The sequence below is a fragment of the Eucalyptus grandis genome, chromosome 7, assembly GCF_016545825.1.
Source record: "Eucalyptus grandis isolate ANBG69807.140 chromosome 7, ASM1654582v1, whole genome shotgun sequence".
NCBI lineage: Eukaryota > Viridiplantae > Streptophyta > Magnoliopsida > Myrtales > Myrtaceae > Eucalyptus > Eucalyptus grandis.
In genome coordinates this window covers 29,724,404-29,751,473 of record NC_052618.1, presented here as the reverse complement: position 1 = coordinate 29,751,473, position 27,070 = coordinate 29,724,404, and the positions used below count along the sequence as shown (strand labels likewise).

Here is a 27,070-nt window from a genome sequence, read left to right as displayed (position 1 = left end):
CAACTTCCGGTACTGTTGTTCACTGTTCATCTCTTCGATGGAGAAGTCGATCGGAGGCCGACGACTACTGGCCAAGGGGTCGCGCACGCCGGCGACCGCTAGCCAAGGGTCGCTTGACCCCGACGATCGTCGCTAGACCTCAAGCAACGCTTGGGTCGCGCGACCTAGGTGGCCGTCGCCCGAATCGCACGACCCGTGCGACCGTTGCTTGAATCACGCGACCAGTGGCCGAGATCGGCCATCCACCGCCGACGGCAATCTAGTGGTCGGACTTCAAAAAAGAAAATATAATTTTTTTTGTTTTTTTTAATTTAATAAAGTCATTTATAAAAGCAAATTTTACCAAACGATATTTTGGCCAAAATTATATCTTGATGCAAATTTTACCAAACGATATTTGCATTTTGAAAATCTCCTTCACCCAAAGGTATTTGCATTTTGGCAAATGCATTCCCCAAAGCCGAACCAAATGGATCCAAAGTCTTATGGTGCATTTGTTTTAGGGAAAGTGTTTTCTTGAAATTAGTTTTTGAACATTCACTTGTTTGATTTGTCGAATAATGTTTAGTCAACCCAAAACACTTTCTGGTAAAGGAAAATATTCATGCAAAAATTTAGGAAATGAATTCCTAAATCTAAGAAGACAATCTTACCTTTTCTTTTAATTAAAAAATCGATTTTTAAATATTTTGTCTTTTTTCTTTCATTCTTCCTCCTTTGCCAATTGCTAGGCCTTAGTGATCGACCATAGGCAAGGACCACTTGGGTGAGGTTGAGCTCACCGATCTCGAAAAGGCTCGAGTTCGTCGGTCTCGATCTCCCCTTATATGGCCAAGTCAGCCCTCGCTAGGCCTTGGTGATGGCATTGGGGACTTGTCACGACCTTCACTAAATGCCAGTGATCAGCAAAGAAGGAAGAAAGGGAAAAAAAAAAAAAAATTTTAAAAATGATCTTTTTGACTTGATTGAAATCATTTTTAAATGAGATTCAAATGCTAAAAATATTTTCGGTCACATATCGCAAAATAAGAGAAGACTAATCATTTTTTTGAAAAATATTTTCCAAAAGTATTTTCTTTTTCAAGAAATTTTTTTCTAAATAGATGCACTCTAAGTAAATTCATTTGACTCGGGCACACGAAATGAAACTGGCACATCGTCATCAAGTGCTGACAAGCAGGAAGATGGAGGAGATGAAGGAGAAGACGTTGCTTACTTCACCTGACAATGCCAGCTCCCAAGCTTCATTGACCCACGTTAGCATCTTTGGTATCCATCACATCATACCATGTGACCACTTGGGGATTCTTTTCTGTTCTTCTTTCATGTTTCTGCAGTCTTAATTGTTTTTTATTTGGTTAAATCCGCTTGTATCCGATTCCATATGTTGTTTTCATATTGTAAGAGCATCCGTCTGGGGAAGGTGAAGGCACAAGACCACCTACCATTCTTCTACCTGATGATGTTTTATTATTATTATTTATTTCTTAGAGATATCTGATGGGGTTTTGTCTGATGGAATTCTTGCACACAGATTTAGGATGGGATCATCTTTGATAATTGTGGCTGCACATAGTTTTCTGGTGTGTCTTTGTGTTTCTTTGTAATAAGTCCTGTGCACATGATTATCGATCCTCGCGTGAGTAGCGATTTACTTGCATCGTAGGTTGAATTACATTTATCGAAAGCGATGTCGTCTCGAACGTGCATCATGCACTAGCGCTCAAGTGCTTCCATGTGGTATTCTTTATCTGTTGGTGAGGAGTGGCGATTAACGTTAGAGACTTGCCCCCTTGCGCTTTATCATAAGGGCTCCATTTCCATTACGGAATAGTAGATGAGCCATAGACATTTTGCACAACATGTGAATCAAAGATCCGAGATATGTGAGCCCATCATCGTGGCCACACTAATATGGCAGCAGCCGTGGAATTTCTTCAAGTATGTCACAATTTGTCAATTCGATACAAGCTATTTTGAGGTTTGCTTATGATGTGAATCGAACTTATTATCTCATATAAGACAGGCGATCCCTTTGTCACTAAGCCAACCACCTTGGTGGTGTATTTACATGAGGTTTGTAATCAATTGAGAACAGGAAAAGGGAAGCTTCCTCTTCTCTTAAATTGTCTTTCCTTTCGATGTCTTATTTTTTGTTGCTCGCCGGAGTCCCTATTCCATTACGATGGCTCTAAAGATGTGGCATTGGTTCGTACTTTAGCTCCAGTAGAGCAGGAACCCCTAAAAGTTGGCATTTGTCTGGTCATGCACCCTTTTGCTTATGGTTGTTTCCTTTGTCTTTGCGGGCAAGAAGGCAAACTGCTGGAAATGGCAAACATGATCCTCTCATGAAAGAAGAATGAGAGATAACACCACATAGTCAATGTCAACTAGAGCAACAACGATATGGAACCGGAATATGGTATAACGCTAAGATATTTGACCTAAAAATTTACATTATTTAGTAAGAGAAAGTTTATGCAAAAAGGGCTCATTGCATTCTTATACTTCGAATTTTAGCAGCACAGGTCTTACTTCACTCAATCAAAATTGTCAAGTCCTTGCGGAGCACGAACTAACCAGCTTGAACAAGTCACATTTGACAAAGTGCTCAAAGTGCTCGACAAAGCAATTGACTTTGCATGCACTTTCTTATCTTGTAGATTATAATGGTCATTTTTTCGTTTATGTGGCTTAATGTAGATTCAAGCGATAGAAGCGATATTTTTGACTTATTTGACTAGACCAATTATCTCTCCAAAGAAGAAGATGTTTCGACCATTAGTATCTGCCATCACATATAATCAAGCGGACCCATTGATTCGTACTTGGTGTAGACCTTTTGGAATTTTTCTAACGTGCCATGAAAATATTATTTTCATGAATATTTCTCAAACTTTCAAGTACATCCATCAAATCTGCGACCTATGGAAATGACCGTTACTAGCTAGGACACAACCTTGTAATCTCTAGTTAGGTTGTCCAAGGGGTTTTAGATGGGCCGGTATTGTTCTTGTTCTTGATTATGCAGATCCGTCTCGGAAACCCTAAATAGCTTAGCTAAGCTAAAAGTCCCAATTCAAAACCACGTACAGTATAACCTATCGCCACGATAATTTCTTCTGCTTTCATTACTGTTGTGTGAGATTAAATTCGTTTTTCGATTTTACTAACATTATAGGGCAATAAATTTGTTTGCTTTTCTTTTATGACATATATAATTTATGGATCTCCAAAATAATTTTGATTTGGTTTAGCAAAGTCATATGATGTTAACTTAAAAATAGGTTTTACTCCTGGGCATCGCATGTGCTATAAGTCTAGTCTCCTTGCGTAATGAATAATACATAACAAATAATACTTAATTATTGCATATTATAAGAATGTTAAAGAGCAAGCAAACAAATGTAGAACAGAGATTTGCCAAACCATAGGCCAGTGAAGTTTGATAATGCAGCTAAAGATTACCAATTTACATTTTAATGCAGTAGGAGCATACCCACTTTTGAGTTTCTAGTTCACTTCCATGTCTCCAGCTAGTTTAACCTGAACATTCACTGCATAATGTCACTCTATACGAGCAACCTACCTCTGGTTAAAAACCTCAAGATCATCTCTTGTTACTGGAAAACCTATTTTCTCAATCGGCAAGTATATTTTGTATATTTTTTGAATTGCTCTGAACTGTATTAGGAATCTGATAATATCGTTACTCATTCAAATTTTCGAATTTTAGGTAGATTATCTTTCCTTTACTTGAGGTTACTCATCTCAGCTATAAATACTCCCCCAAGCCTTTAATAGTAACAAACGATTTAAGTTATTGATTTTGAGAGACCTTAGTTTATCTAGTCTTTTCCTTCTTATGCTCTTTACTCCTAGTATGGCTTCAACCTCGCCAAGATCAGAAGTTCCTTTCATCTATTCAGCGTACCCTATTCATCTGGTATCAAAGCTCAGGATTGAATTGCCTGCGCACGGAAGAAATACAGGCGAACTTGTCCTGGAAGTGGAGGAGATGTGTCGTCAGAATCGACAGCTCCGAGAAGAGATGCAAAGTAGTGATAAACGTCACGAATTTGAGGGCTTTCTCTTCATCTGTTTATGGTGTGCCTGTAGTATGATTATGGCTCTGTAGGTGATAAGTGGTTTGCATGAGTAGTTCGATGACTTGGACATATTCCAGCTCCATCATTGAGTTCGCGGGAGATGTCCGAACTAATCGCATAAATATTGCCTCGCGCTATTGTGGAACTTTCGCGCTATTGTGGAACTTATCGAACTAAAACTATTTCCGTTCGACGACAAGGGGCTACAATTTTCTATGATAGATTGCAATAAAGACGACGTTGTATTACATGTGCAAATGTTTGTGATTGATGTGAACTCATGTGATGTTCGAGTTCTTGAAAAACCTCGTCTCTTCCATCGTCGTATCGTAAAGCGAGAGAGACACATAGCAACAGACCGACCATCCAATCCTCGCGATTTCTGGTCAGTTCCGTTGCCACCTTTGGGTTTCTCTATCTTTCTTTCTTATCCGGCGACAACCCTCTGGCGGTCCGTGTAGCTTCTCTCTCTCTATTTTCTTCCTTCTACAGTGCCTGACGTTGGGGTAGGATCGAGAAGGAGCCACACAAGGTCTGCTCTTGGGTACTGCCTCGCCACGCCAGGCCAATGCCGCTGGGCACAAAACTCAATTCTCTATAACAATTCTCATATTATCAGATAGAATGACAAATCTTTGATATGATGGTAACTTTCTCTTCCAACTGGTTGGGAAAACTTGGATGTCATAACAACCAAACATCATATACTTCAGAACGAGGAGGAACTTCTGCATCAGCCGGAGCTGAGAGAGAGCAAACATAACCTAGGATTGAAAAAGATACTAATCAAAGGATGCAACCCATGGTCAAGTGGGTCGCTTCACGTTTGATCCTAGTTGAGTCTCGGGTGGGCCATCCAGATCGCATGGCAAGAAAATGGGTCCGAGCCAGTTTTGCCAATATATGTGTTAGGCACCCAAATCTAACCCTACTCGTATCAGACACCCAAATCTAACCTGACTTGCCAATTTGCCACCTCTAATGTAATGAGTCTGCACTTTGTATCTCTAATCTTCCATCACTGCATCATCACCCCATATTGTGCACATGCCTCTTACCACTTTGATAAAAGAACTATCAATTGCCTATATATGGAATTTGCCAGAACACTGGACAAGTGCCACGTTCAAGCACACAGATCATTATTGGAGACCAAACGTTACATCTTCCTACTCAGTAACATGTGCTTTTATCTAACAATGCGACCTTTTCTCATATTAAAATTCCCATCCCGAAAAGTTTGAAGTTCAGACATATCAAACACAAATTCTCTTCGTAATCAAAAGCTACGAAGACACGGCTAAAATAATTTATATACAAATGAGGTGTTTTGCAGCACAACACGTGGACGTGTCGGATCTGATGAATTCTACGTGGAAGCTCCTATTTTCAGTGATTTAGATCTATTCTAGCAAACACGTAACACACTCACCTAATATCTTATCCACACAAAAATGTGCACCAAATCTTCAACCAAATCTGAGAGAAGAGATGAATGACCTAGCAATCATTCAACAAGAGAAGAACTTCAGACAAGCAGAAATCATCAACAAAATGACCTGTAAACAAACATAAAGTACCAGGAATCTCTACTTTCTATTACCAACAAACTGTCTTATTCGCTGTAAGAACAAGAACTCCTCTTTTTCTTTGGGTCATGCCAAAAAAAAAAAAAAAAAAACTCGCCCTATGCTATGGACCTAAGCTCGGTCTCAATGGACCCATGTTTGGGTACTAGAGCATCGGGCACAAGCATTGGGGTCTTTTACCTTAGTTCCTCCATGAGGTAGAAAGAAAATTAGAGAATCTGCGAATATCAACAAAAGTACAATTGTTGTTAACCAATGAAAATAATTTGTGGTATACACAAGATATGGACAAAAAAAAACCCGTACTCAATAAAGATAAAAGAATAATATATCATCTATTTTCGAGCACGGGATATTGTCGGTAAAAAAAAAATATCAATTGTATTCAAAATGTATTTATGGGCTTGACCTTTGTGGACTCAAGTTGGGGTGCTAGGGAGCTAAGCAATGGTTTTGGATTCCTAGGCTCAACTACCAGGGCTGGTGTTTCAAGCTTAACCTCTATGGAACCCGGGCTCGAGAATCGAGGTTTTAGACTTGGTGTCTTTAGACTCGAGTTTGGCCTTGATGGACTTTGGTGGACCCGGCCCCGGGTTTAGACTTAGGTCTGCGGCCAAGGGCACAAGAACAAGCTTTAGAGTTCCTATTCCCCGAACACGAAGTTTCTAATAATATTTTGGAAAATGATTTAAACATAGACTTTCTATTGAATAGGGAAAATATTTTTCATTAGCTCATTTTCCTAAATGATTCAAATGTTACAAAATGAGAAAAATATATTTCATCAAATAAACAAAGCCTAAATAAGATGACGATGGCTTCCCAAATTGATGAGGCAAAGGTTCTAAACTGCCGCTAAAACAAGAACACACCTATTTATTGCATTCCTGACTATTGATAACTTCTAGGAGTAAACTTGTTCACCAAACAAATGGCAGAAGAAAATTTTAAAGAGTGGAGAAACCTACGAGAAGCTTATTTTCCTTGGATACGACCCTCAATTTGAGGGGCAATATAGGATGAGTATTGTCAAGAGAACGAGGTAAGAGACACATGGCTCCATTCCACAAAATTGCAGCTACACCGATTGCACTGCTTCGTTCATTTAACGTTATAAAAGATGCTCCTGATGAAACATTGGTATAAAAAATCTGCAATGAAGACGCGGGTGCAACCTGAGCGTACAAAGACGCGGTCACTGATCTCCTTCAAGATATGGTCAATAATACATCGAACTCCGGCTTCAATTATTAGAATGAGCGGGATGATTTCTTGACTCCTACCTGCTACGGCCATGGAGCATGCAATGGAATGCTCTCTTATCCCGCCAAGCAACTGATACAAAAGTATTGTGACCTAGGTATTGGTGCTCAACTTCAATTTCAAGATTAGAGATGACGGGCTTCGTCTAGGTTTTACCTGAAACCATTGGAATAGGTTTCCTGTTTTTGAAATCTGGAACCTACCTGCATATTCAGGACCTTGGAAACTACAATGTCATAGGATCCAAGATTTACCCAAGTTCTATTTATACTCTTCATTAAATAATTATAGTGAATCGTCACTTCTAATGATCATCATTTGTTAGAATCCATTGATCACAATTCATATTTAGACACACAAAGATTATGAAATATTAACAAAGTAAAACTCCTAGTTATAGTTATAACCCATAATGAAAGCTCACACTGGTGGCTTCAGATTACACATTTATCATTAAATGCCATTGAATGCTGCAAGATAGCTCGAAGACATAGAACAAGAAAAACACAAAAACTTATTTCAAGTTCCAAGCTCCAAATCGGGAACCTAATTGTTGGAATACGTTCTCCAATTTTTGCAATCTAAAACCTACCCTACATTCTCTAGAACTTGGAACCAAAACGGTTGCCATCGAACCTATACTCAAGTTTCCAATTATATTTTGAAACCATACTCACCCCTGTTCATGACTATAGAATTAGGTTTGAGGATTATATTGCTCAGGTTTATAAAGTGATGATTATGATGCGCACGTGAGGATATTTAAAATTACAGCAATAGTCTATCATGGTCATATGAAGCATTCTCGAGAAGCTTTGTCTCGTAAATAATTCAAGGGGCAACATGGTCTTTTGCTGTTCTCACTCTATGATGTCTAACCCATTTGATCTCGACTTGTTTGGTTTCTTGTGCAATCAATTTTTATCCCCAAAAACAGCGACACTTTTTGTAGTACAAAGTTAGTTAAGACCGTCTTGTTTCACTTATTTTACAAGGGCCAAGGCCCGTTTATTTGGAGGTCTATAAAATACTATGCACATCTATAAATTAATTAAGTCCAAACTTTTGACTCATGAAGTGACTCTGACCCAAATTATAATTCATATATAATTGGTGAGATTTAAACACGTGACGTCCGGTTCTTAAACTAATCATGTTATGAAAGGTTAAAGAGCTAAGTATCTCTATTTAATAGGCCAGTTCAATCCTTTTTCATGGTTATCAGAACTAGAACACTCTCCGACTTTCCTAGCAGTAGAAAAGGGTGCAAATCTGGAATATCTAACCAGCAAATTTTACCACCGTACGTATACAGAGAGACAAATCTGCAATAGCAAATGTTTCCTATTCTTTTGAAGGCTTAGCTCAATTAACCCCGAAATTTATCATCAATCATGTGATTTTACATTTTCAATTTAAGACAATAAATTTCTGTCTATAAATTACATTTTCAATTTCTAATTTTTGGGTTTTTAATTCTTGCACTTTTAAATGTTGGTTGCTCTTTGCTTTTTAGTATGGTTAGGCCACACATTAAAATCATAATGGAATCTCACAAGAACAATTGCATGATCACAAAGTGAACTAATACCTTTAGGATCATAAATGGTAAAATCAAGAGTGAATAGCCACTTAGATAACACATTTTCCAATTAAGCACCAAAATGGGGCTCACAGAACATTAATGTAAGTAAGCCCAGACTTAGAAACTATAGTTGAATAGGAATCAAGACGACACTCTTGGATTTCGTTTAGTTTCTAACCGACCCTAGATGGCTAGTAGCCACTTTTAGAAATACTTAGGTTGTTAAGAACTTAAAATGAAATACCCAACGTTAAGCGAGGTATAGACTTGAGGGAGTCTATGCTCTTGATCAATGAACCTTATGGATGGTCGTTCAGATGATGTGCTTGAGCCATCTTTTTGATGAACTATTAGAGTTGTTTCTTGAGCAAAATCTCTAAATCTTCCCTAAGACCCTGAAAGAGAAATACTTTGGGAGGGTCGCAATAATTCTATATGAGCTATATTAGTCTAAAATGAGCTTAAAAATATTTGTTATCCATAGCGGCCGGACATGTGCAATCCTTCTTCAACTTAATTAAGTTTTTGTCATTATTTCAATAGAGAAAGACAAGTTGCTTATAATTGGGAGTGTGAATACTAGACAATCCTCAATAGTGACGTGTCAGTGAGAAGGCTACTGGGTTCATAGTGTAAGAAGAGACTATTCATTTTGGGAATTACTTTTTAAAATGAATCTATTAGGAAAAAAAAAAAAAAAAAGTTCGAGCGGTGTACATGGAACACTCAAACATGTCGAAGCGATCCTGTCGCCAACAATGATTTCGGTCACTCATGCAAAATATATGTATATACGAGTCAAGAATTGACATTATTACTAGATTAATTGCATTTGAGTGTTGATATCTCGTCATCTTATTTAAGATTTATTTAAGATGGTCACTTGTGTTAACGTGTGTCAAAATCTTACCGACTTTATTTAGTAATCAAGTGCAAGATGTGAAACATGAATTTTCTTATGGATACATAAAAAGGCTATATAATATTTTGTTGTAAGGAAGTAGAGAACGTTGTAGAATACATATTTTTAACTTTATGATAATGTACAAGTGTTTATTACATCTAACTATATTCAAGTTCGAAAAGTCCTAAAGCGCAAAATTTTTTAACGATGTTTTATCTGTCGAATCTAGAAGAAAATGTCATAATACAATCACTTTATTTAGGTGTGAGCAATTGCAAGTATGATTCTTTTATGTGTTTTACAATATTTTACAAATACTAGTGTGTTTTCGCCATAGGCAACGGCAAAACATCGTAAAATACTATCTTTTATAATTTATGATATCATGAGACTTTACTAAGTACATAAAAAAGACTTAATACTTTTTCAAATGTGTGAGATCGAGTTAGTTTGCTATAATCATATTTAAAATGTCATATAACAAAAAAAAAAAAAAAACTGAATAGAAGAAAAAAGAAGGAGAGTCCGTAGTCCAATAAAAATTCATTCCATAATTTCCAAAACTCCTTCGGTTGACTATTCTTTGACATAGCCCTGTGATTTTAACAGCGCCATCGTCTTAGTAAGCTTCTGAATTTTATAACCATGCGGGCAACGATATTATGTCAATTGTGACATGCGATAAAAATGGGCCAGCATATGCTCTAAATATGAGGAGGAATACATGTTAAATCCATCTCTCTAATCAGTTGAGTGATTTAAAATCAATTATAGTCTAGATCAATCACATCACCAATAAGCTCAACCTTGATAAGAATTGCATGCACAACTACCAAATCAAGTTCCTGCAGCTCTCTCTCTCTCTCTATGATGTGAGCGGCGGCGGCGTCGGCAATGTCTAGAATTGTGACACGATAGCAGGCGTGATGTGTAGCGGACAAAGGAGAAGAGGTGCTCGGAGAAGAATAAGGAAATAGGTATACGAAAAAAGAACTTAAATAAGGAAATTAAGGAAAAAGAGAGAAAAAAGAAAGAAAGAACATAATCTCCCTGCAAAAATCTAATTTGTTGATGTGTCATCCTCTTTAAGTGGGAGTAAATTTAAGATACAAATTTGTTGTCTTAAATTGAAATTTTAAATCTGCATGGTTAAAGATAAATTTTGAGGCCAAATGTCTTGATTCCAGATTGGAAACATCTCTTATTGCGGATTTATCTCTCAGTATTCGTACCATGGTATCAAACAGTTAAGATAGTCAATTATCATGGATGGAGATTCCGTCTATTGAGTTCCTATAGTTTTACAATGTTTCAATCATTTAAATAATTATTAGCGCGTATGTGGTTATTTCAATCATTTCAATCACTTGAGATCCACTGAAAAGAACAACTGGCAATTCATGTACTATGCTATTCTTGTCTTTTAATGTGATTGACACTTTTATTTTGCCATTAAATATAAGTGAAAATTTGTCAATCGTATTGGTTTTGAGGTGACTCGTGTTGTGTTGGCTTCGTGTTCGGAAATCTCTCAATAATTTCATATAGGGTTCAAGTCATGTTTTTATGCGGTGTCAAGAAATGTCACTAAAAAGATCCTTTTAGACTCATATATTGAGCTTTTACTTTTGGAAACACAATCATTTACTATTCATTTTTCACCTGCGTCGGTATTTTCCTATATGTTTTTTCATTCGAATCCATAGCCTTTGCAGGTATATATCTTCACAAATTGTGCCGGTTTCGTACTTCATATTTTGCTCGAAGGGCAACTCTACTTACTTTGAAAATACCAACCAGCTGCAGCTGGATAAAACTAAACTCGTGAAAGACCAAATTGCCCCACCTTGTAAATCTCCAATCTCCCAAACTCCCCCATGAATCCTAAAGCTCTATCACTCAAACAACCTCTCATGTCTCCTCCAGCATACACCTTTCTCCGCCGTTGCCGTCGACCTCTTCCCCTCCTTTCTCTCCTTCTGTCGCCAACGCCACTTAGTTTATATATGGTGGCCATGGACGAAATTGCAAAGAGCGACCATGGCCACAAGATTAGAGAGAGAGAGAGGTGTGTGATATGGATAGGGATCCCAATTTACATCTTAAATTTTTTCTTGTCTAATGAGTAAGTAACACCTCAAGAATTGAATATTGATTAGGGTGAGAAAAAGATTCGGACTGCGACGTGTTTTGGGCAATTCCCATTACATCTGATCCAATTCTTGGTTTCTAAAACCTGAAATCAATAATAATCAATCCAATTGCTAATTTCAGGTGTAGACGGAATCATTTGTACCACCTAGAGTAGACCAATATACATATAAATCTTATTATAAAACTGAAAACCCTAATTATTAATTGTCCATTCTTCAATCTCATTCACCCCTAAAACCCTACTTGTCTAGTCTTCACTCTCAATCATGCTTGTCGCTCGTGATTGTCAGTCTCAATCATGCTTGTCACTGACACCTCTAGCTTACTCTCACACGTTTGTCATGCCTCTCTCCTCGATGCGTTCCTCTCACTTGAGTCACTTCCCTTTACTAGATGCCTCCCTTAGTCCCTCTCATCTAAGTTGCGTCCCTCTCACGGTCTCATCTCGAGTCCCGACACTCTTCTCCGTCTCTTGCTCTGGTTTTGGCCGTTCGTGACCGTAACGGAATCTCATCAATGTAAATAATCAATGCTGTACTTTTGGTCATTCTTCATACAAAGTGTAGGCTAAGACTTACCGTGAATCTGCATATAATATATGTGATTTTCGTAACTCTGAGTTTCACACTCTCACTTAGATCTAGCCTTTGGAGGACCAAGACACCCTCTACATGTCCGCTTGTTTGTGTGGCTTGATTACTTTACTTCGAGTCTGTTGTCTTTCCTCCCATGCCACCAGTTCATAGACCCACATGGGAACCGAACCGTTGGTCGATCCGATTCAATCTAGTTCCAAAATTAGGTGGGGCTGATTCCCGATTTCATAAACTAGAACCGGCCCACCTTGGAACCGATTATCCCTAGTATTCATGGTCGAAATTTCTTCAAGTCTTTTTATTTGCATTGTTCACCTTTTCTTCCTATTTCTCTTCCCTCTCCCTTCTTATTCCGGCAACCTCGAATAATGCATACCTGACAATAGCAGACCCTATTGTGCCATCCCAGCCCGCCACAACCATTGCAAGTCCTCGTCCACACTCCTCTAGTTGCCGGAGCTATCATCTTTGGTTGACCTTGGCTGTGACCGCTATATGTGTCTATGTCTATGTGTATGGAGCTGGGTACCTCTAATACGAAGGTCACAAACCGCGAGCTCAGACTTGTGATTTCCCACCTCGTTTGTCCACAAATTTATGACCTCCAAGGCAGGCAACATCTAAGTAAGTGGCCTGCAGATAGCGAAGTAGCCGATAAGTGACGCAAAGGACGAGGATTGGAAAGGAGGGCAATGCACAAAAAGCCATTTCGGATAGGGAGATGAAAAGTCTTCTGTTCTCCCCTCTCCCTTTCCTTTCCTCTTTGGCTCATCTTCTTCAACCTTTAGCCATAGGAAATGATTTGAGCTAGTCTCACCCTCCCTTAACTCTCTTGTTGATTTTGTTCTAGATCGAAGTTTGAGCTCTACCAATCTAAGTTTACATTGAAAAGCTATCTTCAAATTATTATTATTATTATTTATTTTTTTGGAACTCGATATCCCTGTGCTCTATTCAACTATAGGTCCTCTAGCTTCAATGGTCATCTCGCCAAACTAGATGGTTTGCTCTCCTTCAATTTCTTTGTGATAAATGTTAATTCTTCTCATGTGTCCTTTTGAGAGATGAACACAATTTTCCTTATATCTCCAAAAAAAAAAAAAAAGAGAGAGAAGGAAGCTGACTTTTTGTAGGTATGTGATTTTCCACCAAAGGCAAGGGTAGTTAGATAAATTGATTATTCCGGGTTAATCTGAATCATGAATTGATGTTTTGATACACCATTCATTTTAAGAAAGTAAATTTAAAGTGTCAATTCATTCACAAAATTTTAGAAGATCTCACTCCTTTATCTATTATATATACCCACTCAAAACATCATATGAATGAACTTCCACCCACTATCATACCATCGTGTGCCATTACATCAACCCTTAAACAATCGAAAGAGATAAGGCTCGACTAGTGACATGAGAGTTCTCACAGTAGTACAGTTTGGACTATGATGAAACTTTCAATCCAGTGATAAAGATTACAACCGTACGTGTCCTGCTAGTGCTTACAACAAGCATTTCCTATGGACATCATAGAAAGGATAGAATATGACCCTAATCATTCTTCTCGGATTGCTCTAGTACAATGGATTGAGGGGGTCAGCCTCAGGAAATTGAACACGATAGAAGAGTTCACTCTAAGGTATTTAATAAGTTGATTAACATTGTCCACAAGAAACATCCTTCTTAAAGAAAAGAAACAGATGTAACAAATACTATAGACCAAGTCCATTTTCATTTTCCTAGTATACATTATAGTAAGATACGATGACTTCGCAGATCACATATTCGTGCAACCTCTCCACCTCCAACTAGGAAGTGAATGCCAGAATATCCGGATCTTGTTTAAGAAGAATCATCTCATCTCCAGTTGTGGTTGTCCATGCATCAATTCCTTTGCCCTCTTCATCGTCGATAAGAAAGACCGATCTGAGATTCAATGATATGTTGCTGACTAGAACCGGCCTTCCCCACCCGAAGTCGATCTCATATAACCCAAAACGGCACCAGCTACTAAAAGGAATCGTAAACACTTCGCTTGAGGATGCGACTTTGACAAATTCGGCTATAGAATTCCCCACCGTCGAGCAAAACTCTTTCTTGTTTACTATTGATGCATATTTCGTTTTAGCGTCCGATATCATATTGTGGATTATATTCACCATCTCATTGAACTCCGGATTCCTTTCGCTGGCCGCGGGTTGATCGGAGCGCCCAGAAATCATGCTGAAGAAATTGCCACAAGAATTTGCGGGTATCTTTAGTTTGACTTTATCGCGCAAGTTAAACGTCATATAAACTGCGATAGGCCTTTCTTCGCCCTGTCCACATCGATCAATCTTGACGAGAGCCTTACTTATTAGTGCCGAAACAACCTCCACCCTCGAAGGCTGGAAGTTGTTGCCCATTGAATCCTTTGCATCATCCCTAGCTAGGGCTCTCAGCTTCGATACAGCATCACCGCTGAACCTAAACCTAGACACCGTGAATTCCTTGCTGCCAATAATCCGTGGCGGAGGCCAATTCGCAACGGCCGAGACTTTCATTGGGAATAGAGACGACAACTCGAAACTTGGACAGACTGTAACATCAACGTTACCTCGGCAAGCGGTGGCCCACGAATTAACGAATATGGCCATGGTGTACACGTCGCTGATCCTGTGTGTACAGCGCAAGCCAATTGCTATTCCGCCGCACTCGAACGTATTCACTTGAATCACCACTAGTGGATTGCCTACTAGGTTGTTCGGGAATTGCGACAAATATTCGAGCAAATCCATGTCGGGGTCTCTATGGAGAAGCTGATCAATCTGGCCATCCACTTTGGCATGGACGAAGTCCACTCCAAGGTCGTTACAGTCGATAAAACAACCATCGTCGTCCTCGATGTATCTCCCTGCCATGGGATAAAAGAGGGTTAGAGTTTTGGAAAGTGACTCCTCCATCTGGTGAAGCTTTTGAGAGATATCGACTCTGGGGTTCCCGGCATTATCTCTATAGTAGAAGATAACGCCCACATAATTTGGCATCTGAAGCTCATCTATTGACGTTAGCTTCCATTTTTGCTGGTCGCTCGGTGTCGGCACTGACGGCTTGACCAGCTTCTTCCACTGTATTTCCACCTTCATGCTTGGATTGCCTCTCAAGATATGTGTAGAAACGAGGATGATGAATATGGTATTGCACGAGTTCTCCAGTGGTTTTATAGAGCGCTCCAACCCTTGCCTCTCTTTACACGGGTAATAAAACCTCGTAAAAATATCTCGGAAACGAGAGTCACGCTTCCCCGTTTCTTGGAAATTTCACGAAGTCGCAATCGATACGAGAATAGACAACATTAAATGATGACGAGACGCTTGTGGTCACGGGTCCGGTCCTGATGTTTCAGTGCATGGAGGCTCCATTTGGAGCTGTCCAACAGCTTTCTTTGCTAGGCATGGAGTCCAGACATTGACTTGTGTGGACTTTGGGATCGCGACTTGGTGAAAAAATCTCTAGAAAACCACCAAATCAGAAACTGCTGGATGGAAATGAGCGGAAAATGTGGTCCGATGGACATTAATCTCTTGAAATATTTAGATAATAAATCACATACTTATTTAATAACTTAAATTTTTAGAATAATCAACGGTAATATCACAAAATTTCATATAAATTCAAATTTTCCGGGCACCAATTGACCTTCGAAGTTTCATATTTTCACGCTTTGGGTTAAGATTAAACTCTAGCGTCTTTATCTAACCAAGAAAAAGTAGGGGAAAAGTGCCAAAAAAGTCATAAACCTTTTGCATTTATGCCAATTTAGATTTAAACATTTTTTTGGTGCCAATTAAGTCCTAAATATTTGTACGTTGTGCCAATTCAATCATTTCTGGTCAATTTTGGCTGGATTTTGCTAACTGAACGTCGGCCGGCTAATGCGGCTTTATCAGCGCTAACGTGGACAACTTTTAATAATTTTTTAATTTTTTTCTTTTTTTTGTTTATTTTAAAAGATATGCCGCCGCAGTAGATGGGGAGTTTTGCTCGACGGTGGGCAATTCTTTCACCAATTTCCTCAAAACCGTAGGAAATATATCTGTAGTTCGGACTAATGAGATTATGGGAACTCGATCACGTGCAAGTCAAATTATTGGCATATGTGAATTTTTTTTTTTTGGCCAACGCATATGTGAATTGATCAGCTGAAATTATCAGAAGAAGAATATTACATGTAGATTTCGTTTATGAGCCGAAATCGTGAAGGGGCTTCTTTTGTTGTGTTCAACTCATCTCTGCATCCACGTGAATGTGAAAAATGAAGATAGTGGAAGAAGACGAAGTAAAAAAGCAGGGAAGACCATCATGAAGAGAGAGAGAGGGGATTTGTCAAAGTAAAAAATTGTGGGCTTTATTTGTCCTTTTTAATAGGAACAATTGGGTCTAGAGTGGGTAAGGTCTAGACCTAGACCCTATACCCGATCCTGATATAATCGGTTTCTCTTTTTTAAATCCTATACCCAACCATATTTATATTAGATCTTATACCCGACCCATCATGTTTTTCCGATTCAATTCCAGGGTCAACCCTGTTTTCACTTAAACCTATTTTGCAACGTCCCAATATCCTATGTGACTTCAAATTTTATAAAATAATGTAATCCTTCTAATTTGTATTAAAACATTAAGCATTTGTAATAAATAAATACATGAATTTTTTGACTAAACGAAAAAATTAAAGATCCACGGGACTAATTATCATAAATAAAATTATAAGACAAAGCAAAAATCATAACATTGCATAAACACTAGCAACAAACACGAGTCTAGTTTTAATCTTATTCCCACAATTACTACATGAAGTTGTTCATTTATGCAAGCATAACTCCTCTTACAAAAGAGAAGTTAGGCGAGCCAATCCACGTAGTACACAAGAATTTGGTGGCAAGGAACGCCATCTGTCCGTCATATGGTGCAAGAGGGAGCTGGTAAGGAAGGGAAGCAAGTGAGGAAGAGGAACGATGAAGGAGGAGTGTCGTATGTGTCTAAGAGAGCCAAGAGGAAAAACAATGTGTGATTACAGGAGTAAAAATGAAAATTAGGGAAAAAATAAAGTTTTAGACCTCTACTTACAAAACTGGCTCCAAAACCGGCTTAACCTGGTTCTGAGTGAGTAATCACTTAGAACTGGTTCCCAAACCAGTTTAAACCGATTTTGAATTTTGGGAACTGATTCTCAGACCGGTTTCAACGGAAACCAGTTCTCAACCCTGTTTTTCAGGTGGGCTGGTCCGGTTCCCGCATATACTCGTCCAGTTGCACACCCCTACTATTTGATAAAATTCTTTTGTTTCTTTCCTTAGCTATTTTCTTCTGTTGTGGCCAACGAAAGGAAAGAACAAGTGGAGCCTCGCGTGCTGCATTTAATGCAGAGCTCTTGAAAAGAAAGAATAAGAAAGTCGCAACAATACCGGACATGTATGGATGGAGCTCTTAGAGCTTTCCGGAAGCAAGCTGTGGGAGCTCTCGACAGAGGGAGAAATCTCCCGTTGCAATTACATCCAAAAGTTAACTAATTAAATTTTTATGAGTAAAATTTATTTAATTCCTACAATAAGGTTTCATTAGAAATTATAAAAGGGCTACATACTATATGAATTTGAGTATAATTGAGAATTAAAATGTACCAATTGAATATTTCAGTATTCGAGTTATTATAATCTCTAGTATATCGTTTGTTTCTATAATAAAATTCCATGTTGCTTTTTCCATGAACATAGAATCACGTAAATTTAGTATCAAATTTTCTTTCATTCCTTCTAACTATTTTATCTGATTCGCGTATCTATATTCACAACAAAAAGTCCTCAAACGAAGAGTACGCAATTACTTGTAGTGGCTGGTGCAGATTCGGGTTGTATGAGAATGACTTTGATAAGCCAAGGACACCAGCATGGAGGCATGTCTACTTTTTTTTCTTTTTTTTTTGGTCGAAAGTGCTTCTACTTTGACATCCATAAAATACACGGCGAGCCTATTAATCAATTAAGTCCAGGCCTTGAAGCCTTGTAAGTTGCCTAGACACTCAAATTATTATTCGTATGCAATTCGTGAAATTTGAACAAATGACCTCTGGTTGTTGAACCAAAATCCCTGACACTCCAACCAATTACACCAACTCTAAAAGTTGTCATAATTCAATTCGGATGAACATTGGTAAAATCATTGCCCCCATATCGGTAAACATGTTATGAAAAGTTGAATAGCTAAGTATCTCCGTTTCATACGCGAATTCAATGCTCTTTCATGATTTATCAGAACTAGAAGGCGAGAAGCCTCTCCAACTTCCGTGGGAGTAGAAAAGGATGCAAAGCGGCTGTGCATTACATAAATGGCATCTATGTGTGTAGTATGTTCTTCTGTACGTCTAAAAAGAAAAGGGAGAGAATTCCTTCTAATTAAAATAAAGGATAAGTGCACACAAAATTCTAAATTTTTTTATAAAAATACAATCAAATCCTAAAACTTGTCATAAAAGTATAATTAAGTCTTTAATTTTTTTTTTAAAAAATTAATCAATGGAAGGATTTGATTAGACTAATATGATAAATTTTATGATTTGATAATATTTTTTAAAACTTTTAGAACTCAATTGTACTTTCATAATAAATTTTATGACTTAATTATACTTTTTGAAAATTTTAGAATTTATTTGTACTTTTACAATAAGTTTTAAAATTTTCTGTACACCTATCCCATAAAATAATATTGGTCTTTCACTTCAATTATTCCAGTTACCTTTTTTCTTTTCATTTCTGTGGATAGAGTCAGCTGATCATAGGCTGACGACCTTTTTATTTTTTCCAATAATAATCATATAATTTGCAAATCGTTTAAGACAAAAATATTCTGTTTCTTTTTATGGATAAAAAATGTTATAACTTGTATTCTTTATTTTTGACATGAGAAGATCTTGCGAAAGTTTAGTAAATAAAGGAATGAATTAGCGAAATAATTAAAATCTTATGATTTGGTCGAGTGTGTGCCCTTCTCTCCTAAGACGTTCTTTCTATAATTATGAGCCTCGGCTGTCTCCCTCACATCCTGGGACTCGTTTCCCAAGGCTGGCGGTCGACCTCAAGTTTTGGATGGGTGCCACGCGTTTTGGCCGTTTCCATGGACTGGTGCCAGCTTAGGTTTGGCATAATGCCAGCCGCCTCTCCACTATGCCAAACCACTTCCGGCACATGTCCGACCGCTATCGCCATCACTTTTATATTTTAAAAGCGACATTTCACCTAAAAATAGAAGGCTTTCACAATTTTCTTGAACTTTTAACCGCATCATGCTGAACACTTTTCCGATGTTTATGCCAACCACATGTGCCACATATTAGATTGTGATACCCACGTCTCAAGATTGTGTAATTGCCTCTACTTCTCTTTCTCCGAGTGGGCATTGTTTACAAACTGCCAAATTCTAATCTTGTACATGCCAAACTCCCACTAACAAAACCCATGTCAATCACAACTTGGTTGCCATAATTTTCTTTAAAGTACCAATATAAATCCAATAGGTTGCTTAATATAATCGTGTCTCACAAAGTCAATGTCTTTCTCAAAATGGCCTATTAGTACGGTTTGAGAAGATCGATGTGCAACATGATAGCACTTCTCCCCTACATATAAAGAAGGTGCATGACTCATTCGCATTCTCCCAATATAACGTCTATTACAACTTATGATTTCGTAATGCACATCTATATAGAAGTCACCACTAGCCCATTCTAAGGTCGTTTAGGTACTTATTAAGATCTAGTGCTAATGTGGTAGAAACATCTTGAGCCTAGACTTAAGCCATTGGTCGGTACAAACTATATATTCAAAGTATGGCGATATGATTACATTAGTCCACCCTAGCGCCAAGATTGGTTCCTTTTTTTCTATGAGAGGTCTATATGTTTAATCCTAAAGTCTATGTGCAGTTATGATGCAAATTATATATAAACCATTAGCAATAGTAGAAAAGGTCCGTTCTCTACTTTAAGATGAAAATTATATATATGTCATTTTTTAGCCAATCAATCATTTAAAGGTAAAAACTTGAGATTTAGATTCCTAATCATGACAGAACCTAGTTCTTAACAAAACATAGTCGTTTAACATTCTTTCTTGTATAAGCAATTTGTCTTCATGTCATGTACACTTTATTTTCAAAAAGTCAAAGGTTGACTTAGAATTAACTCTTTTGTCAAAGTTTTATCGAAAAATCACCGTTGGTCTAAATTTAGCATTTTGCATTAAAAGACATAGATTAGTTAATTTCACTTTTTTACTTTCTATTTTCAAAATAAAAAAAAAGTCAAAGTGTGACTCAATTGACTTTAAGGCTTAAATCATTGATAGGTCAACTTTTGGTCAACTCTCCACAAAAAAATATATAAAACCTTCATAATGGCTTTGTTCTCTTAGATAGTTTCAATTTCAATTACCAATTTTTTTGAAAAATGATTACGAGTCAACATTTTCAACTAAATTGAAGACTCGGGCTTTTAATAAAAAATTCCAAAATTCATTCTTTTCTATTGATTTTTTAAACTTGAGTCCTTAGTGACAGTTGATCTCTGGACTATGGGTAATTGAATTTTCAAATTCATTTTGGAAATTAAGCACAAGAGATATGTCAATTGAACCAAGCCTCGATTTGGCTGAATTAAATCAATTGGGATAGAATTGGCTATGGCCACGTCAAATTTCAAAGAGATTAATGCAATTAGGGTATCTTTAAGGCATTTCGCCCACCATAAGTCAATTATAATTTATACCGGGCCAAATCATTTTTACCAATTTGAACCTAATTTCTGTCAATCAAATTGACAAAAATGTCAAGTCAAATTGTGAAATTGAGGGTGAAATTGGATAACTAGAGTATCAAAATCAACCCGTTCAAGCTAAATCGCTCCAATTTGCATTCAATTGTATACAATCGGACCAAAATTTACAAAACTCATCCGACAGGTCAGTCCATTAAGTCACGCTACCAAGCCACCATGGCCAGCCGATCCTTTCCCTCCCCTTTGCCTAGAATTACCGAAATGCTCCTAAAGCCAAGTCATCAATCTACATGAGCTTAAATCCTAGCCATTCTTTCACTAATTGATCTAGGCCATGCATAATGACATGTCACCTATCATAGTGACTTAAATTTAGCCAATGAGGTGCAAGCTTAAATTCTCTCTCCCCCTCCCCAAGCAACTCATGGAAGGCTTTACCTCTTTGTTGACACCTAAATTTTGACGACCCTATCATTCATTTATTGCACAAAAATTAGGGAATAAACTTTAGCCCCTAAACAAAAATAATAAATCGCATTACATATAGTTATTAGGAGCATATCTCAATATACTTGCATATTTATGGACTGGTAGCGGATGGGCTTAAGTTCTGAACATAATTGCATTGGGTCGGGTTGGCAGCAGATGAACTTGGGTAAATGGTTGTGAGCTTTATTGAAGTTAAGCCCGCGGAAAGTGAAAGATTGGAGTAAGCTTGGTAATATAACCAAGTTTGACACGAATTTGGGAAAGATTGAGCACAATTTTCACATGGGATCTTAACAAGGCATGAAAAATCTTTGAGGAAAAATAAATATTTTTATTAATAGAAGATAATCTCGGTCAACTAGGTGCAGAGAAGTGTGATATTTCTATGCAAGAATCTACCAAATTAAGGATTGGGACATATATTTCTTGTTTTAAAACAAGAAAGAGTGCACCGATAAAGAAAATTTCATGCGTCCTACGCATCCAGGGCGTGAGCAGAAAAGGAAAGAATTCATGGCCGAAAATCATGAATATATGGTCAAAGTTGGGAGTACCCACGCATTTGAGGAAATGAAGGAATAAAATATATTATATTGGGTCCTTTCCTTTGAAGGCCTTGGTTGTCCTATAAATAAGGAGAACGCTAACACTGTTGAGGGGGTCGGCACTTATATTTTGAAAGGCACTTGAGAGAGAGAAAAGAGAAGAAACTCTCTCTGCCGAACCGAGAAGCCCCCACGTTGTGCGAGGCCCTTTGCCGCAGTGTCACACCCGAGCCGCCTGAGTTACCGTCGCTACACCGTCTTTGCTGCGTTGCCCCCTGCAGCGACGACGGACTCACTGCTGTGACCTCTTTGCCTTTCCATCTAGCCTGGCGATGCCCTGAAGTGTTTTCTTCTAACTCACCGACAATCACCAAATAGGCTTTTGCACTTCGTTTGTATTCATTCTTTGTAGGTTTCGTCGAAGTCCAAAGAGGCCAACATCTCCTGACCAGCATGAATACCACATCATATACCGTGGCCACCACTTGCAAGCCTGGAGTCCATAGTCAAAAGAGTTGCTAGAATTTTGATGAAATAAGTCTTAAGTGGTGAATTGGTCTTTTGCAGGTATTGTCCAGAAGTGAAAATACAAAAGAAAAAAATTGTCGAAGCTTCCTCTCTGCAGATTCGACTTTAGACGAGTGGTCCACTGTGATCCATCTTGGGCGTCCTCGTTGCTCCCGGTCACTCGCCCCACTGTGTCGCTCGCTGCACGCCTTTGCTCATACCGTCGAGCATTGCAAACCATATCGGTCACCGTTCATGATCCATTGCCCGACGCTTGAATTTGGAAAGTTATTGTCACAATTAGGTAATACTCCTTACTCGGTTTCATTGAATATTTTATCCCCTAATTTGTTTATCTAATATCCATTAAGCATATTTGAATGATAGGCATATCTCCCAATTAGGATTTATTGCCTAATTCATAACCGTGCCTGGGTTTTTTTATTTCATCTATAAGGCTTTAGATGAAATAATTAATCAGGTGAGAATAAAATTGATATTTTGATCTTTAAAGCTTAAGATCAATTTATCGATTTTACTAGCGAAATATCATCCCTTAATCTGAATGGTGTGTGATATCTTTGATGATTTTGAATGGTCTATCTTGTCTTGATTGCTTTATTTATCATGAAATATGTTTGAGTTAGAATATTGCATGCTTTAGGGTTATTTGCATACTTAGACTAAGCATTTTTTTTTTGGTGACCCAGGGAACCCCGCACGGCCGGCAGCCGGAGGTAAACCACTGGAGGCGACACGTGCTAGCCACCACACACGTGCCACTAGGTAAGTCGCCAAGAGACTCAAAGCCAGCCTTCCTGCAACTTGCATTGCAGGAGCTTCGAACACTAGACCTCCTTGATGGAAGTCTGGCGCCTACCCAGCTGAGCCACTGCGGCAGGTGGTGACTAAGCATTTTATTTATCATGAATTTTCGAAATAAAAAAATAAAAAAATAAATCTAGGATGTTAGATTTTTGTTTCATTAACTTAGATTGCATGTTTAATTATTTGACATTTTTTTTTTAATTTTGAGATTAATAAAAATAATAATAAAAAATCATCATGCATACGTCATGTAGAACTAGGTCATCATTTGCACGTCATTCCACATTAGGATAAAATTCATTTTAAGTTTATATTGATTTACATAGATTGCATCTTAGGTTAGAGATTGCTAAGTTAAAATAATATTTTGGTTTAAATTAGGATTTAGTTTGACCTAATCATTAATACAAATTGAATAGAATCTTAATTTAGTTAGACAATTTTCACATTTTTCCTAATTTCGAATTTCATGAAAAAATATATATATATAAATGTCTTAGGATAAATTAGTTTCAATCTCTAGGATAGATTGCATTTTTTTTTAAGAAATAAAAATAAAAATGTCAGGCATGTCATATAGAATTAGACTCATGAAATATATGTCATTTAGTGATTGTTGCTAGGTCCATTTAATTAGCAATTGCCTGTCATTAAAATTAGGTCATTTAGTTATATTGCATTGCATAAAGCATATTCTCATTAATTAAATGAAAACAAAAAGAAATTGCGTGTTAATTAGAAATCATATCTATGGTTGTTGATGTGAATTATGATCTAACAATGCAGAAGCTTTCGTTGCTACGAGGTAAGTTCTGTAATTTATTAATTATTTTCTTGGGTGTTAAATTGGTGGTTTGCACACCTGTATGATCACCTCACATGTTAGGGAAATAGATTTAAAATCAATCCAAACTGCCTGTAAAAACATTTTTTGAAAATAAAAAGAAATGTTATCAAAAATGCATTAGAGAAGTCTAGTGTAACCAAGTCCCCGTACCCAAAGTCTCTGGTTTGTAGAAGTAAAATAATTCTCCCATTATTTTACTTAGGTGTCTAATCGATCTACCATAAACTGATTAGTGCCGACTCTTGGCTAATAATCTTTTGCGTGCTAAATAGTTGAACCTAAGTTGTGAATTAGTATGGGCTTGCGAGAGCCCAAGCTAAGTTTAAAGACTTAGTAGTCCATTAGCCTAAACTTAGGTGGTGCACCCAAAATTTAGGTTGCGACACTCTTGTTCTCATTGGTCGTTGGCCTCACTCCAATGATCTAGCTTTAACATCCTTGTGCAACGGTCTCCCTTGGCTCTTCCATAGCTTCATGGTGGTCGACACCACCTTGATTCCTTGTTGCAAGCCCACCGATCAAGCTAACTTTCCTTGATTACTAGCCAACCTTCATTCACAAGTTGGGACCTCTTAATTTTTTGTTGTTTGCTATGAGGATCATCCAATGACGCTCGAGGTTGATCATGTCAATTCATGATCATTGTTGAGCTAGGATGTGAGGACATTTCAAAAATCAAATAGAAAACTAGTTCTAGAGTTAGTTCAATTTCATTAAATCTTCAATAGATTGCATGCGTAGGAAAAATCAACCCCTCTTTGGCCAAGCATGTCTATAACTTATTTGATGTCAGTTTCGATGTTGCTTTGTCAATTTGTTTATATTGTGTAACATGATGATGAGCCTTACGAATTTTTTAGAACAAGCTTTGATTGATTGATTTCGTTGATTTTAGTAAGAGTGTGATGCAGGAGATACATAGGTAGCTTCCGTCAAATCTCATTTTGCCTATTTTGCTGTTCAATCTTCGATGACCACAGTTGATTCAAGCGATGAATGTTAGAAAATCATGTTCATGATTGAACTTGATCGTGATCAAAGCATGCTTAAATGAATGTTTAGGATAGTGATGATGGATCATGGATGAGTAAGGTTCAATCTTGCTGGAAATTTGTTGAATGATGATGAACAAGGTTGAATATAGCTTGAAAGTGCTGGAAATTGATGTGTAGATGCATGAAATGGCTAGATTACATGTTTGTTGAAGTTTGTGATTTGCTGGAATTCCAAATTGTTTAGATCTCTGTGCATTCCAAATTGGGTTCTCACGGCCATATGGTCTGGACTATGATGAAACTTTCAATCCATTGACAAAGATTACACCCGTACATGTCTTGCTAGCACTTACAGCAAACAAGTCCTATAGGCATTGTAGAAAGGATAGAATATGACCCTAATCATTTTTCTTGGATCGCGCTCTTGTACGATGGATTGAGGGGGTCATGTGACATCTTAATTTTTTGATTATATTTTTGATTGAATGAGTTTGGTTTTTCATCGACATGCCTATAGTCTTTTTCTTTGAGTTGATTACTCACGAGATAACTAATTTATCGGGTAAAACTGTTAAGGAATCTAATGCAATAGACTTGACAATAAGACCATAAATCAACTGCTCGACCGTGCTAATTTGCAAGGGTCAATATGACACTGTTAAAATCGATTAGAGACCGGAGATAGGTTAACTCAACAGAGGCATGTGATTAAAGAGTGGGTGATTCCAGTTAATTGCAAAATTCTCGTCGAACGGCACTAGATCGATTTTTTTGTCATTTATGTACCCTATGTCTCTATTTGAAATCTCAAGATTTTCATGACAACTGAGAGTTGTCAATGTGTCGAAAAGGTACAATGTGGCTCGAAAATAGTCGACCACAGGTCAAACGTGCTAAAAATTCATAAAAGCTATCCGGTAGGTTAGGTCACGCAAAAATTGCGTCCGGTTAAAATTAACTGCGAAATTGAACCCGATTTAAGAAATTGAAAATTCTGGCAAGTCCAATTTATTTTAGGAACGTCGACTCATCCTCCGAAAATTTTCTACAAACCCAAGCTTTTGGAAAAATTCAAAGTAGAGGCTATTTTGGATCGGAAAAATTTGAGGACCGTTTTGGTTGCACATTTGGCCATCAAATTAGATTATTTGGCAAGGAAAATGTGGAATTAAGCGTGGACACCTTGGCTGAATTTTGGGGCATCAATTGGGTTATTTTGGAGAGGAATTGAATGAAATTTGAGGGGAAATGTTACAAAATTCGTAGGCCAAGGGGGGAGCAACATTTCAGCCACCTTGGGAGACTTCTTGGAGAAGTTTTGGTGTGGATAATGGCTGAGCATGGTGGGGCATTGGGTGATGAGTGTTTGGATATTTTGAGGAGACTTTAGAGGCATTTTGGGCCCCCCTTTCAGCTGACCTCTCTTCTTCCTCCTCCTTGCTACCATTTTTCTCCATTGTTGAAGTGTTGTGAGCTTAAGAAAACCAGAGAAACCAGCCCCTCACTTCATCAACTGCTCGTGCCGCTCGTTTGAGCAGCAGTCATTTGCCCAAGCTGTTGCTAGCCTCCCGCTTGCGTCCCACTCATCCCGCACCTACTCGCCGTCCCCCGCAAGCTCAGGCCGCCGTCTTGCGTCTGCTCGCAGCTCCTCGAGCTTGCCCTAGTCACCATCGAAGCCACCGGAGCCACCGCTTTATCCCGCCACTGTCCGTCCGTCGCCCGTGTGGCTGTTTCCAGCTAAGCTGCCGCTCGGCCTAACCCCTTCAGTCCTTTGACAGAATTGAAGGCCCATTTTAGGTCTCTTCCGGGCCTCGTTTGGTGTCACCGCAGGCTTGTGTTCTGCTTGCTTCTATG

At 38.0% G+C, this 27,070-nt stretch overlaps 1 protein-coding gene across 1 annotated transcript; it reads right to left on the bottom strand.

Moving 5' to 3' along the window:
- Window positions 1-14,004: 14,004 nt before the first annotated feature.
- LOC120296049 (acetyl-CoA-benzylalcohol acetyltransferase-like) lies at window positions 14,005-15,321 on the bottom strand. The gene has a single exon (XM_039317694.1). The coding sequence runs from the start codon at window positions 15,319-15,321 to the stop codon at window positions 14,005-14,007; it is 1,317 nt and encodes a 438-aa protein (XP_039173628.1).
- Window positions 15,322-27,070: the final 11,749 nt, after the last annotated feature.

Bases quoted from the DNA above. Each gene is read 5' to 3' on its own strand.
- LOC120296049 (XM_039317694.1), bottom strand. From the start codon at position 15,321: ATGAAGGTGGAAATACAGTGGAAGAAGCTGGTCAAGCCGTCAGTGCCG.